Source organism: Alosa pseudoharengus, unplaced genomic scaffold, assembly GCF_046254945.1.
Source record: "Alosa pseudoharengus isolate Yale_2024_CS ecotype anadromous, Long Island Sound unplaced genomic scaffold, YU_APseudo_1.1 YU_APseudo_1.1_scf_15, whole genome shotgun sequence".
Classification (NCBI taxonomy): Eukaryota; Metazoa; Chordata; class Actinopteri; order Clupeiformes; family Clupeidae; genus Alosa; species Alosa pseudoharengus.
This window is the reverse complement of record NW_027468620.1, coordinates 6,553,385-6,568,384: the sequence shown is the minus strand read 5'-3', so window position 1 is coordinate 6,568,384 and position 15,000 is coordinate 6,553,385. Positions and strand designations below refer to the sequence as shown.

The following is a 15,000-nucleotide window of genomic DNA, read 5'->3' as shown; positions in this document are numbered from 1 at the left end:
TCCTACGCGATGCTTTCCTGCGCAACACTGAAAGTACGAGTGTGAAACTGAGATACAAGCTTACGGACTTTTGACCCTAATTTTACTGCCTTTCTGAAGAGCCAATCAACACATTGCTTACTGCCAACCAATCAGCGTTTCCCACCGACCACCTAGATTTTGGTGCTAAACAGATTGGCTTCATATCGAAGAGTATACTCAGAGCCCGTCTATAATGTCTTATTAGAAATTCTCTGGTATACTCTTTGATTGGGGTTGCAAAATTATAACTTAATTAAGAGTGACGTGGTAGCTCAATTTATACTGTGATCGCAAAAAGGGTTGAAGCGGAGCCGTAATGTTAACGTTAGCTATCCCATCCGCTTTTTAGACTGTAACGTTATAGGTTAGCTTCTAGCTAGCAGTAATGTTGACGAAATAGTTGAATTATTCATTCCATTTCCGAAAGGGTGATTCAGTGGTGTCATTCATGATTAAAAACAGTAATACTGTACACACATTTATGTTTATCTGCTATTATTATTTGATATGAGAACACGTTTATTTTATCACCCTTTGCAAGCTTATAATAATAGCCTAGTGGACGGCAAAAAGACGAATCAAATGAATGGGTTGTAATGGGACATCCACAGCTAGGAGATTATAGTGAGTGAGATTATAGTAATGCCCTTCCAGGACTGTTGGTTTGTTGTTTGGAATACAACATCCCATTTTCTTACATAGTTTTGTTTTCTTTGTGTTTGGGGAGTATGTTAACCACACGGTTATCTCGTCAGTTTATGAAGCACAGCAGCGGTTGCTATAGCAACCATAGACTGAACAGGACGGTAGACTACCAAGCAAGCAAGCGCTTAGGCAAAGTCTATGGCAAGATCTGAATGTAAATGGATAAACCCGTTCAAGCGTTTTCTTTATTTCCTATTTCTTTCAATTCTTTAACTTAAGACATGTAAGAATTAAGCCTACTTATTCGCTGGGCAACGTAAAAAACTGACGAGTTACATTAGCCCTTGCACTATGAGCTACGATAAACGTCAGCTAGGATAGCTATGGCAGCTATCATACAGTTATTATTTCAGGTTCTGGTATGATATTCTTAACGTTTTGACTATGTTACAACTGATAAAAGCATGACAAATAAAGTAACCAAATCGCTTTGCAATATTTTAGTCCAGAAATACTTATGGGTGTTAATTTACAGTAATGTCACCACCTATCTGCCCTTGCTGTTACCACCAGTTTTAATAACTAGATCTGTGGGTTAGCGGCAAAATCTAGGTGGTCGGTGGGAAACGCTGATTGGTTGGCAGTAAGCAATGTGTTGATTGGCTCTTCAGAAAGGCAGTAAAATTAGGGTCAAAAGTCCGTAAGCTTGTATCTCAGTTTCACACTCGTACTTTCAGTGTTGCGCAGGAAAGCATCGCGTAGGAGATTCACACACGTACAAAGTATTTGTGCAGGTACATATTTTTTCTACACGTGTACAAAATATTTTTACAGATCCGCATTTCCCCCCCACATATGTACAAAACATTTCTACAGATACACATTTCTTTCACACAAGTACGTAATATTTCTACAGGTACATAATTTTTTCACACATGTACAAAATATTTCTACAGGTACGAAATTTCTTTTCACATGCAGAACTCCTTTTGCACAGCTGCAAAACTTTATTACACATGTGAACATCTTTTCACAAGCTCTCAATATTAAAGACCCTATTTTGACTCCATAGACAAGTCTGTGTTGGAAACATTTCGTCCAGTGCTCTAAAGACAAATGTGCCAAAGGTGCAGTGTAGACGTTTCAGTCCGTATGGACTATCATCAGGGCCAAAGGTAGTGCATGCTTAGCCACCCTAGAATACCTGATGATAGGTATCAACAGGCCTTTGATGCTGCCACTGTGCTGGACACTGTGTGTGTGTGTGTGTGCGTGTGTGTGTGTGCGTGTGTGTGTGTGTGTGTGTGTGTGTATATGGCTCTTATCTTTGCTGATTCTGATTCAACTTTCCTTTGTGCTTGCTGGTAGTCCTGTGTCTGGCTGCCCGTGTTGGATATCACACTCTACTCCTTGTTTTCCCTCTCTCTCACTCTTACCCCTTTTACCACCTGTTGCAATCTCTCTACATCTTCCTCTCTCTCAATCTCTTTCTCCCTCTGTCTCCATCTCTCTTTTTCCCTCTCTCACTCTGTTGCAATTTCTCTTCATCCTCCTCTCTCTCTCTCTCTGTTATGATCTCTCTCTCACCTCCCTCCATATCCATCTCTCTCCCTTCCTCCCCCCCTCCCTCCCTCCCTCTCTCTCTCTCTTTGTCTGTTCTCCACGGGGGGCCATTATGCCTGCCATTCTTCCTCACCTCCCATAGCTTGTACCTTTCTTCCATAAAGTGGCTCTTTCCTGCTGCGCTGTCAGCGCAGTTTAAAGCCAGCCCATGATAGTGTCCTTTGAACCCCCTGTGGGACAAGTGGTTTGTGTGTGTGTGTGTGTGTGTGTGTGTGTGTGTGTGTGTGTGTGTGTGTGTGTGGACTCCACAGCCAGCAGGCTCTTGACTTGTGGCACTGGACTGAAATGATAACCAAGACCAAGATATGAAGCTGCTCTCCAGCAGAAAAACAAAACAGCTAGCAAAGTTTTGCTCCATATCTGCAGTTTAGGCAGCCTTGCAGTATGGCGCAGGAGATGTTTTTTGTACCCCTGAATACCATTGAGTGACAAAGCCCTATCTTATCTCTTGAAATATTTGAATCATGTCTGTTGTAATATGATTTGTGGATTTAAATATAGAATTAAAATGTGTGTGTGCGCGCGCACTTGTTCGGGCCTGTCTATTTTATCTGATATGTCTGTTATCCTAGTATATGCTGGAGAGCAGCTTCATATCTTGGTCTTGGTTATCACTTCAGTCCAGTGCCACAGGTGTGTACAAGTCAAGAGCCTTGATGGGCAGCTGTGGCCCACTGGTTAGCACTCTGGACTTGTAACCGGAGGGTTGCCGGTTTGAGCCCCGACCAGTGGGCCGCGGCTGAAGTGCCCTTGAGCAAGGCACCTAACCCCTCACTGCTCCCCGATCGCTGCCGTTGTAGCAGGCAGCTCACTGCGCCGGGATTAGTGTGTGCTTCACCTCACTGTGTGTTCGCTGTGTGCTGAGTGTGTTTCACTAATTCACCGATTGGGTTAAACGCAGAGACCAAATTTCCCTCACGGGATCAAAAAAGTATATATATATATATATATATATGTGTTTGCGTGTGTGTTTTGAGGTTTGTGTTTAACCTCCCTTTCCTGCTCTTTGAAGAGTTGATCTGCATCAGAAAACACACTCGGCTCTGTGGCTGATTGACAAAACCCGCAGTCCCTAAGTGCTTTTAAAAGTGGGTCGATGGTGTTCCAGGAAGACGACATGCGTGTGCAGCTCGATATTTTTTGCGTTAGCGGAGGATTTGTTTGGAACAACAAAGAGTAGGAGGCGGGGGGAGGAGAGGCCCCACTTACACGACATTAAGCGCGTTGGGTTTTTGGGGATTAGAGTGAGCACCTGGGAGCGCTTGATTTCTCCAGCAGGTTTTGTGGCGCCGCTGCATGCTTATGATTGGGTTTGTATGCACGGCCAGCGACTGGCTTTGAGGGAAAACACAAGGCTGACATTTTGGAAAGCAGAATGCCACCCTCTCTGGGACTCACAGGAAGTCCTCTCTCTCTCTCTGTCTGTTTCTCTCTTTCTCTCTCTCTCTGTATTTCTCTCTCTATCTTTCTCTGTTTATTTCTCTCTCTCTGTCTCTATCTCTCTCTGTATTTTTCTCTCTGTGTCTCTATCTCTCTCTTTGTATTTCCCTCTCTCTGTCTCTATCTCTCTCTGTATTTCTCTGTATTTCTCTCTCTCTCTGTTTCTCTCTCTCTGTATTTCCCTCTCTATCTTTCTCTGTTTATTTCTCTCTCTCTCTATCTCTGTCTCCGTCTATATCTCTCTCTCTGTATTTCTCTCTCTCTCTTTCTCTCCCTCTCTCTGTATTTCTCTCTCTATCTTTCTCTGTTTATTTCTCTCTCTATCTCTGTCTCTGTCTCTATCTCTCTGTCTGTATTTCTCTCTCTCTCTCTCTCTCTCTCTCTCTCTCTCTCTCTCCCTGAAGCGTCAGATGCAGATGCACATGCACATTATCTTTTTTTCCCTCGAGCTGCAGCAAATCAACATGTGGCCAAACAGCAGTACACCTCCATCGATTGGCCAAGAGTCTATGTGTGTGTGTGTATGTGTGTGTTTGTGTGTGCGTGTGCATATGCGTGCGTGTTTGTGATTGTGTATGTGTGTATATGTGTACTGGTGTGTGTGTGTGTGCGTGTGTGTGTGTGTACAGCTGTGTGTGTGTTTGTGTGTGTGTGTTTGTGTGGAGAATACTCTGAAGTTGGGAGACCACCCTCATTATGTCCCCCCCACACACACACACACACACAACTGTCACCTCTCCACTTTTAACAGAACGACACTTTAGCTGTGCAAATCAGATGTTGATCAGATGTCAGTGGACATGAGTGTGTGTGTGTGTGTGTGTGTGTGTGTGTGTGTGTGTGTGTGTGTGTGTGTGTGTGTGTGTGTGTGTGTGTGTGTGTGTGTGTGTGTGTGTGTGTGTGCATTTTGGAGGTGGAGTGGGGGGGCAATGAGATGAGCTGGAAGGTATGCAATCAGCAGAGTGTGCAATCTGCCATCATTTCCCTGAGTGTTGGTGGAAATTGTAGGGGATGTCACATTGCACCAAAACACAGATATGTGGGTTGATGGTCAGAGGAAGCCCATTTTCTCTGAGAGCAGCACAGAACCTTCTCACATCCCATAAACATGATGTGTCAGTGTGCGTTTGTGTGTATGTGTGTGTGTGTGTGTGTGTGTTAGTGTTCATTCTCTCTCTACCATTGTGTGCCTCTGTGCCTCTGTGTGAGTGTGTGCTTGTGTGTTTAGTGTGTGTTTGTTTCCATTCTCTCTCACAGTGTGTGTCATTTTCTGTGTGTGTGTGTGTGTTTGTTTGTTTGTGTGTGTGTACATCTGTGTCTAGTGTGTATTTCTGTGAATCTGTGAGCATCAGTGTCTGTATTTTTGCTCAAGTCAGGGACTCAAACATTGTGTGCGCAGTGCACACACACACACACACACACACACACACACACACACACACACACACACACACACACACACACACACACACAGATCACACCACCAGCTCCCTAACGGGAGAGTGACTCCCCTCTGTAATGCTGATCTGTAATGTAATGTGTGCAAGCAGGCCTCCAACACTCTCCAGCAGTGCCTCCCTCCGCTCAGGTCAAACTCTGCACTGACCTCCTCTGACCTCCCCCGTGCTCGCCCTATGGGCTGTGCAACTGCCCGTGTGGGATTAATGCAGTCCTGCTCTCTCAGGTGAGGAATATGAGTCGGAACAGAAGGGAGTTCAATAACTGGAAGTGAATTACTGGAGCAGGTCAATTCCGAGGTTTTTTTTTTTTTTTGCTCACATTTTGTGCTGCTCATTTAATTTTTGGTGAAAAAAATGAAACTCTGACATTTATTCGGAATGTTTTTTGGCCCTACCTCAGAAGCCGAGGGAAGGATAAGTGTCTTACTGGTGTTGACCTCAGGGTGTGTGTTGGGTGTCCTGTCAGGGGAGGGCATTTTGAAGGCCCAGGTGAGGCCTCGATGGTTATTAATATTTGATGAGAAGACTATCTGCCCGTGGACACGTGTAGCCAGGTGCTCGGTTGTGCAAGAAGCACTGGACCACATAAGGCAGATGGGGTGGTGTGTGTCTGTGTGTGTGTGTGTGTGTGTGTGTGTGTGTGTGTGTGTGTGTGTGTGTGTGTGTGTGTGTGTGTGTGTGTGTGTGTGTGTGTGTGTGTGTGTGTGTGTGTATGTCTGGTGTCACTGTCTCCTCTTTTTCTAGCTCTGATAGCTCCCAGTTAACTGACACCACTGACTCATAGCAAGCAGATAGCTTACAACGGTCACTGCAGACACTCAAGGCTAATTGTGTGTGTGTGTGTGTGTGTGTGTGTGTGTGTGTCTGTCTGTGTGTGTGTGTGTGTGTGTGTGTCTCTCTCTCTCTGTGTGTGTGTGTGTGTGTGTGTGTGTGTACACGTGCATGGTCCAGAGAGCCTGCAAGGCCACTGATGTCACTGTTTAGCCAGGGAGTGACTTGCCTTTTAATTGGTTGCTGAGCTTATTGAATGAAGGCAATTATTCATGTCCTTATGAATAGATTTATGACAGTGGCCTTCAGTGTGTAAGCATTCTAATAGCCACTGACACGTTGATACCTCTCCCGCTATGCGCAGCCTCATCTCCGTGTCCAAACAAGACACCTGTGTTCCGAGTCATTTCTTCACACAAATGACAGCGTTGCTTTTATCTGACTAATCCCTCTCTGCTGCCTCTGTTCTGATCTCTCACAGGCTGATGTCTGTCTAACTTAGCTTCTCATGTTTTTCTTCCCCTCTTCTTCTCTCCTCCTCTTCTTCTCTCCTCCTCTTCTTCTTCTTCTTCTTCTTCTTCTTCTTCTTCTTCTTCTTCACTTTTTCCCCTCTCTCCGCCGATGCCACTAACACAGACTGGCAGTATGAGGGTAAGATTGAAAGCTCTTTCACCCCCGATGCCCTCTCCATGCTCCCGATGGCCACTCTAGTTGCCCTCACCCGTCCCAGAAGGCCTGTCCACACAGTCAGCTCCAGATACCTGTAATATCATAGAATATAATTTGTGCTCAACAACAGTATCCACATCGCATGGTATAAGGGTATGACATAAAGATCGATATTGTTACTATAGAAACTAATCAGCACAATGCATCATGATACAACTTGAATGAGGCTGTCTTTGTTGGCCTAGGACACTTGTATAATTATAGCTGCAGTTGTCGTTAGTTATAGCTGTAGTTATTGTTGACAGAGTGGACAAGCCTTTTATTTGGTGCATCCCACCCCACCCCACCCCCACCAGCCTCTCTCCCCTCCACCCTTCAGAGCTGCTGCCCAGACTCCTCATGTGTCTCCCATCATGCCTCTGTGATCTTCCCTGCCTGTCTCCTTTACTTAGATGCCTGCTGCCAAACCTACTATGCACAAATCCCACCCTACTGGTGTTGTTCTGTATTGTGGCCTCGTGCCGGTCCAGTTATTGTCCATCCCTGCTGACCGGTGGCGGTGGTGGCCACGGCCCACGTGTTGCTTAGCCCAGTTATCCCTGCTGCCCCATGTTGTCGTGAGGGGTTAAGCCTGTGTAATCACATACACTAAGCCCACAGGGGATGTGAAGATTCAGCACAGTGACCTGTGCTCTCCTGACGTGATGGGTTTTAATGTGTGTCATTGTCATTGTGTCACCTCTCTCATCCACAGAGTGTAAGCTGTCCCGGGCGGGGCCCCCAGCCACCATCGTCACCATCGATGAGGAGAGTCCAAACGGTAAGTGTCGACTCATCACTTCCTGTCCACCCCCCCTGCTGGGAGGTTTTGTTTACCGTTGTGCTATGGTTCCTGTGTGTGTCCGTGTGTGTGTGTCTGTCTCGCTCGTTTGGTTTACTGATGCGTTCTGGGCCCTGTGTTTGTGTGTTTGCGTTTGCCTCTATGTTGATTGTGGACAGGTCAAACTCTCGGACTGATCGTCACTCTCTTATCAATTCTACTATTGTCATAACGTGTGCATTAATTAGCATAATTAGCATATTTAGCATAAGCCCGGTGTAATTGGTTTGCTCAGTCTTGTCGTCAGATAATGCTGGTTTTGTTGTGTCACCACACCACAAGGGATAAGGTCGCTTGCTGTACCATGTTAATGCTAGCATGGGCTAGCGAGCGCTGATGTGAGACTTATGTGTGTGAAGGGGGCAGTTTGCCTCTGTTCGGAGCTGCAGGGGCAGTCCAGAAATCCTGGGGGAGTAGAAGGCAGCCCATGCTCCAGATGGTGTTTTGCTGTTTCCATGGCGCACTGGGCCCCATTACTGAGGCTGTCGCGTCCGCCCAGAAAGCTCACTCCGTCACACTGTTGCGCTGCTAATGCTAGCTCACTCCATGACGGCTGTTGGACAGTTAGTGATGCGTTTGACAGGCGTGTCTGTCAGTGAAAGTGTGTGTGTGCGTATGGGTTGGTGATTGTTTGTGTTTGTTAGCATGTGTGTTTACATATGGGTTGGTGGATGTTTGTGTGTTTGTGAGATGCCCATTTGAGCTTATAGACTTTGAAGGAAACACAATTATTTTGCCACAGCATTCATATGAAGTTTATCAAGGCACCCAAAGTACATGGGAGTTTCAAATATTGTTCTCTCTTCCTTTCTCCTCTTTCTCTTCCTCTGTCTTTTCCCTCTATTCCAAGCTTTTGGTTTTATTCTGTCTCTCTTTCTTTCTGTTGCACTATTGCTCTCTACCTCTACTTGTGTATCCATCTGTCTTCTCTGTCATGTCTTTCTCTCTCTCTCTCTCTCTCCATCTTTCTCTCTCCCTCTCCCCCATTTCTCTCTCTCTCTCTCTCTTTCTCTCTGTCTCTGTTTCTCGGTCTGGTTGGCACTAAATCCAGCACTCCGGGGCTTATCTCTCACTTCCCAGCAGCCCTTGGGGTTGGGGAAGCATCTGTGTGGTCTGAAGGGGAATGGGAAGAGTTTTTCAGCAATTAAACAGGTGTATTGTGAGTGTGTGCTGCACACACACACACACACACACACACACACACACACACACACACACACACACACACACACACACACATCAGAGTGTATGTGCATGTTTGTATGTAAGCTTTGCGTGTGCAGTTGTTGTCAATGTCTTTGTGTGTGTGTATCTGTCAGTATTTGTGTGTGTTCATATGTATGATTGTGTATTTATATTTGTGTGTGTGTGTTGTTGTGTGCATGTTTGTTTGTGTGTGTGTGTGTGTGTGTGTGTGTGTGTGTGTGTGTGTGTGTGTGTGTGTGCGTGTGTGTGTGTGTGTGTGTGTGTGCGGTGGGTCACGGAAGGCTCTGGCAGGTATTAGGGAGGCAGGTTAGTAGAGTTTAATGAGCTGGCTGTGGACGCTGGCTCCAGCTCTTGGTTTGTTTACTGAGCACACAGCTGACTGTCAGTGCTGGAGTCTCAACTCAACTCCCACAATGAGCTCTACTCCCCCTATACTGCTGCTGTGCATGCTGCACAAGTGCTGCTTTATATATATACATCTGTGTGTGTGTGTGTGTGTGTGTGTGTGTGTGTGTGTGTGTGTGTGTGTGTGTGTGAAGGACAAAGGGCATAAAGGACAAAGCCAGTTGGTAAAAGAAGATTGTATCTGTGTGTGAAAAATAATGCATATGCCTCACAGTGGTTGACCACGCATCATTTAATAAAGATAAACCATGGTGTGTATTGAAACCAAAGACCAATAATAAAGTAATAAAGCAGAGGCCCCACAGCAGCATGCGAACAGCATAGACACCAATGAATCCAAACAAACAAGGAGGATCTTCTGGCTGTGAGACAGCAGATTACAGCAAATGATTCCCCATGCAGCCAGAAGCCTCTCCCTCCTTGCCCTCCTCCTCCATTGCTGGACCCAGCAGCGGCACAATCGCTGTACTCACTGGGCCAGGTGCAGACCATCGACGCAGTAGTTGTCAGTTGAACCCAACCCAACCCAACCCAGCCCAACCCAACCCAGCTCAGCCCAGCCCAGCACCAAGCTACATGCAGAGCAATCACCCAGCAAGGCACGCAGTCTGGCGTAGTAATGTGCTGTGCTGTGCTGTGTTGACGGGAGAGTATCAGTGGTTCGACTGCTGTCCGACACTCTTCACGTTTACTTGCTGTCGGCGTCTCAGTTCCCCACACTGCTCATTTAATAAATGTTGACAGCATGAGATGATGGAATTGACCTGTCAATTCAAAACAAAGCAATTATCCTCTTTGTCAGTTCCACAGTATCCTCAGTTCCAGTATATTTGTTTACTCTATGTCTTTCTGTCTTTTTCCTCTTTAATCTTTCTTTCTTTATTTCTCTCATCCTTTCTTCCTCTTTCATCTTTCTTACATTCTACTTTCCTCATTTACTCTCCACTTCCACTCTTTTCTCACACTATGCTCTTTCTTTCTTTCTTTCTTTCTTTCTTTCTTCCTTCCTTTTTGCTCATTTTTTTCATTTCTCCTCTTGTCTCCCATTTCTTAAATCTTTTTTTCATGTCCTTTATTCTTTCTTTCATTCTCCAATCTCTACCATCTCTCTCTCTCTATCTCTCTGTCAGTATCGTTCCTCCCCTTTCTTCATCCTGGTCGTTAATATTCATGTTTTCATGCAGTCCAACTCTGGACCAAGCAGGCAATAATGAGCTGTACTGTATGTCCACTAATGGGCTTTCTTTGTGCCAGAGAAAACATCATGTAGATGTCCAGAGTCACTGCATCAATATGCAGATGCCCAGACCCGGCCCAGACCCGGCCCTCACTGCCTCTCCACGGGCCAGATCACCACTGCTGCTGTCCATTTACTGCCCAGTTACTGATTATGGAGGGTGATGGGGATGTGTGGGTCCAGCCTTATAGGGGGTGAGCTTTGCATTCACAAGGACTCTTGGTGGCGCTTTATGGAATTAGTGTGTCATGTGTGTGTGTGTTTGTGTGTGTGTGTGTGTGTGTGTGTGTGTGTAGATTCACATTGGTCATGGGTGACTTTACAATGGTTGATGAATGCCTTGATTTGAAGAGAGGGAGAAGGTCAGCTTGTCTTTGCCTGTGTGTGTGTGTGTGTGTGTGTGTGTGTGTGTGTGTGTGTGTGTGTGTGTGTGTGTGTGTGTGTGCACTTCTGTGTTTGTGCATGCGTGTGTGTGTGTGTGCATGTTTGTGTGTGTGTGTGTGTTCGTCCTTCCTCCAGCTGTTGTATAATCTGTAGTATGGTAGCATTGTAAGACATCTTTGATGTTTAAGCTACTTTCTGTGAAGGACAAGATTTATCTGTGTGATAGCAGGTCAGATTGATCTCCGTCTTGTGTTGGATTGATTTGATTGTGTGTGTGTGTGTGTGTGTGTGTGTGTGTGTGTGTGTGTGTGTGTGTGTGTGTGTGTGTGTGTGTGTGTGTGATTGCATTGACATTGTGATATAATTAGTATTGGTGTGATATGATATGAGAATTATCATTCCATTTTCAGCTTAATTTTTTGGCAGAATCAAAAGTAATTAGATGTTACTGTTATGTTAAAATGGCGGTGGTACAAACATGCTTTTATTGAATTTATTGAAGTTGTGTTGTTTGTGTGTGTGTGTGTGTGTGTGTGTGTGTGTGTGTGTGTGTGTGTGTGTGTGTGTGTGTGAAAATGTGTGTGGCCAATTAGTGAAAGTGTGTACTGAAAGTAGAATTACTGTCTAGCACCTGCCACTCTTTTGGATTAGGTGGGCACGTGCTCCTTCTGAATTCATGTTCACTGGTTTGTGTGTGTGTGTGTGTGTGTGTGTGTGTGTGTGTGTGTGTGTGTGTGTGTGTGTGTGTGTGATGGTGTATGTCCAAAGTTGGTGGATGTGCGTGTGGGGTACTCTGCATGTTTCATGTGCAAATACCAATGTATCTTTCTGTGTCCACGTAGTGATTGTGCTTAAAGGCATTCTTCCATGTTTACATGATGCATACGAGGCAGTGCTGTTTCTGTTTGCACAGTAAGTCAGCATCATCCAGTTGTTGGATTAGTATAGGAAGTTATTTTTACTGCTCCACAAATGTGTTTTTCTGCTCTTCTTCATGCTGTTGCTGCTGTTGTTGTTGTTGTTTACTCTCTGGTATTATACACTCAGTGTTTCCCACAGAATTGGATTCAATTTGTGGCGGTAGCTGACTTGGACAAGGGGGAGGGGGGGGGGGTCACTTTAAGACGTTCGTGATTAACACAGTTAAAAGGCTGCTGATGTGTGGATGCAATTCATAACATAGTTATACATAGTTAAAATAAAGGTTCGTACTTCTCCTTGGGACAAGCACTTTTGAATTTTGAAAAAAAATCCATTTACATCGGGATTTTGCAAATATTCAGTGTCAGAGTCAATAAAATGAGCCCTTCAACGAAATTGACAAGCAGCTGTAAGTAGGCTAAGCATGCTAAATTAGACATCCAAACGGTATTCTAACGTTAGCTTTGAGATACTGCTTGATTGCATAACTTAACTTAGTTTAGTCTCTTCAATGTAGCCTACTGTGTTGTGATAAGACCTTAGCAGAGTTAACTTAAATGCAGCAGTTTTGAACAAATTTGCGCAGGATGGTCACGACGCTAAGCGGATTTAATAGCAATTTAGCCAGACGTCTTCTATGCTATGCTTCTATGTGGCAACAACAATCCTTCAACAATGGTGAATATTTTGTTAAAGGTGCGATTTGTAGGATTGTTACCGAACGTTCTGCAGGCCAAAATCAAAACACTGGTGAACGTTCTCAAGACTACCAGACGCGAGCCTCTTCTGGGTTGCCAGATGTAATGAAGACTTAGCTAACGTTAGTTGACCTGCAGCTGCTTTAACGTTTCTCCAACCATGACCCAGCTACACATTACGGAAACAGTGAAAACAAAAAATACCTCTCTAACCAACGTAACATATTTAGCTGAAGTTAGCGATGCAGATGAAGTTTAGCCTAGGCTACCTGTTGTGGAGACTTGATATTCTTAGTTTGACGAAGACGTCACCATCTCAGGAAGCTCCTCCGATGTCCACTTAATTTGTTTCTTGTTTTAATTTTGGAAATTTGCCTGCCTCTCGTAGGCGTTCATGACTACAACTGACAGCTGTTGACAGTTGGCCCAATTTGGCAACCCAAATAGGAGGACGCGCTAGCCCATTATTTATACTCTATTCTAGAATTAATCGTTCAAAACATAAACGAAAATTCCAAGAGATTCCGCCCCGTAACTCATTTTTTTTCATGGGTTTTACGGGGTTTTACGGGTTAGAGTAATGTTGTCAAATAAGCCATTACTTCAATTCATCATGTTTCCTTACTCTCTGACAACATATGGTGATCATTTTTGGAATGGTTACAGTTTATTTTCCATTATTTCCTACATACTGGACCTTTAAATGCACATGCAGAGGAGGGGCAGCAGGCTACGAGAGAGAGCGGGGCGGGGTAAGGAAAGGCTGCGAGCGTAAAAAGCGCAGCTCAATGGCAATGCAAGGATTTGTTCTTATATTTATTTTAAATTAAATTAAATTAAACATAGAATATTAATCTGTGGCGGCCGATTGATTTCATGGCGCCCCGCCACAGATTAGTCAATGTATGGGAAACACTGTACACTTGATGGTGTTTTGGGCCCCCACTGTCGACTTCAAGGCAGCGCTGCCCCCGACGACCTCAAGGCAGTGTGCCTTGCCTAACCTTAACCCTGACCCTAATCCTAACCCTAGGGCCTTCCAGGCAGCGCTGCCTTGAAGTCGACGGTAGGGGCCCAAAAGATCATATATCGTATTATGCATCAGCCTGCTGTGTTTGCAGCCCACTGCAGGCAGAGTGAGGTTTGTTGTGCCCTGACGGTGGGTCACCATAGAGCCAAGGCCATAGTTATGGATTTACTCTCCTCTCTGCAGTTGATCCTGTGGATTAATGAGGTCAATTTGAGAGCAAACTGAGGGCTGCACTACGAAACGCGGTAACTGACTAACCCTTGAAACTTTGGGAGTAACCGCTGATCTCTAAAAGAAAACTACACTGAGAATCTATTGTTTCTAAAGTGGCATGTTGTTTGGAGATCAACAGTTAGTCCTGTAGGTACCTGGGTAAAGCAGTTACCTTCATAGTACACCCATCTGTACAGTGTTTAAGAGTAAAGAAGCAAATCCACATTTAAGTGTAATTCTTTTTCATTTTGTAAAGCAAATGAAATGTTTATTTAGACCTGCCGAGAGATCTGCTAAGCTGCGCAGTTCATGTGGAGATGAGTTTACGTGATATTATTTTTAATAGAATGTGAGTTTACATGATATTATTTTTATTAGAATGTGAGTTTACATGATATTATTTTTATTAGAACGTGAGTTCATCTAAGTGCAGTTTATTTAGCGTCATGTTCAGGTTGTTTGTTTTGCTGTTGTTTTTTTATGGAGAATATTAGTTGAGATGTTTCAAAATGAGAAATTAGTTACATTATCATGTGGTGGGTTAAGAGCCGTTTCAATGGCGCGCGCGTGTGTGTGTGTGTGTGTGTGTGTGTGTGTGCATGTGTGCGTGTGTGCGTGCGTGTGTGTGTGTGTGCATATGTGCGTATGTGTGTTTGTGTGTGTGTGATTTTGCTGCTGATCAGAGCAGAGTTAAGTGCTCTTTGATTGCCGCGAGAGCGGCTTTGTAATTATGCTGCTGGGTGGGTGTTATATGGGGGCTTTAATGGGGGGTTTAATTAGTTTTATATCCCGGTTAATAGATTTCTCTGTTTTTGCTCTCCTGGTTTGTTTTCATTAGGAAGACGGTGGAAACAAGGCTTTCTGTGTTTCTATTCCCCTTTTTTCTTCTTCTTTTCATCAGCTCCTCTTTTCCGTCTGAAATTGCTTTTCTTCCAGTCTGATTTCCCTCAGTGCATTCCATTTAACTGGAAATAAGACGCTCTTCTTCTCCGCACCACACAAGAAATACTGCTGCAGGGACAAGGCCCTTTCTTTTTTGCGGTGGAGCTGAGAGCAGGAAGGATGTTCAGTTTATTCTTAGACTCCTGACAGTAGAGTTATGTTTTGAGTTTGGCAGGGAACAACCCACCCAAGGACACCCACACTGGAGTTGGTGGGTGTAGTACTTTGAGTGGTCCCCTTTAAACCCAGCTAAACCCAAGGATAACAGTGGGCAGAATGCTCAATAAATCCCAGGGACTGCCACCATTGTGCCCTTACTAGCGATTATGTAGCCTCTGAGGATCAAAAGGGGTAGTGTGTAGGTCTTAGTGACGGGTGCTGGTCTATTGGCTTCCAAATGGAACAGTGGAGGGTTGAGAGTTTGATCCCAGGGGCTGCCATCATTATGGCCCTGA

At 44.8% G+C, this 15,000-nt stretch overlaps 1 protein-coding gene across 1 annotated transcript in view; it reads left to right on the top strand.

The window, feature by feature from the left end:
* Window positions 1-15,000, top strand: part of pcdh15a (protocadherin-related 15a) — a 175,293-nt gene that overhangs the window by 11,236 nt on the left and 149,057 nt on the right. Inside the window, exons 3-4 of the mRNA XM_076286445.1 lie at window positions 6,597-6,611; window positions 7,384-7,449. Coding sequence (XP_076142560.1) covers window positions 6,597-6,611; window positions 7,384-7,449 — 81 coding nt within the window. The remainder of the gene's footprint in view (window positions 1-6,596; window positions 6,612-7,383; window positions 7,450-15,000) is intronic.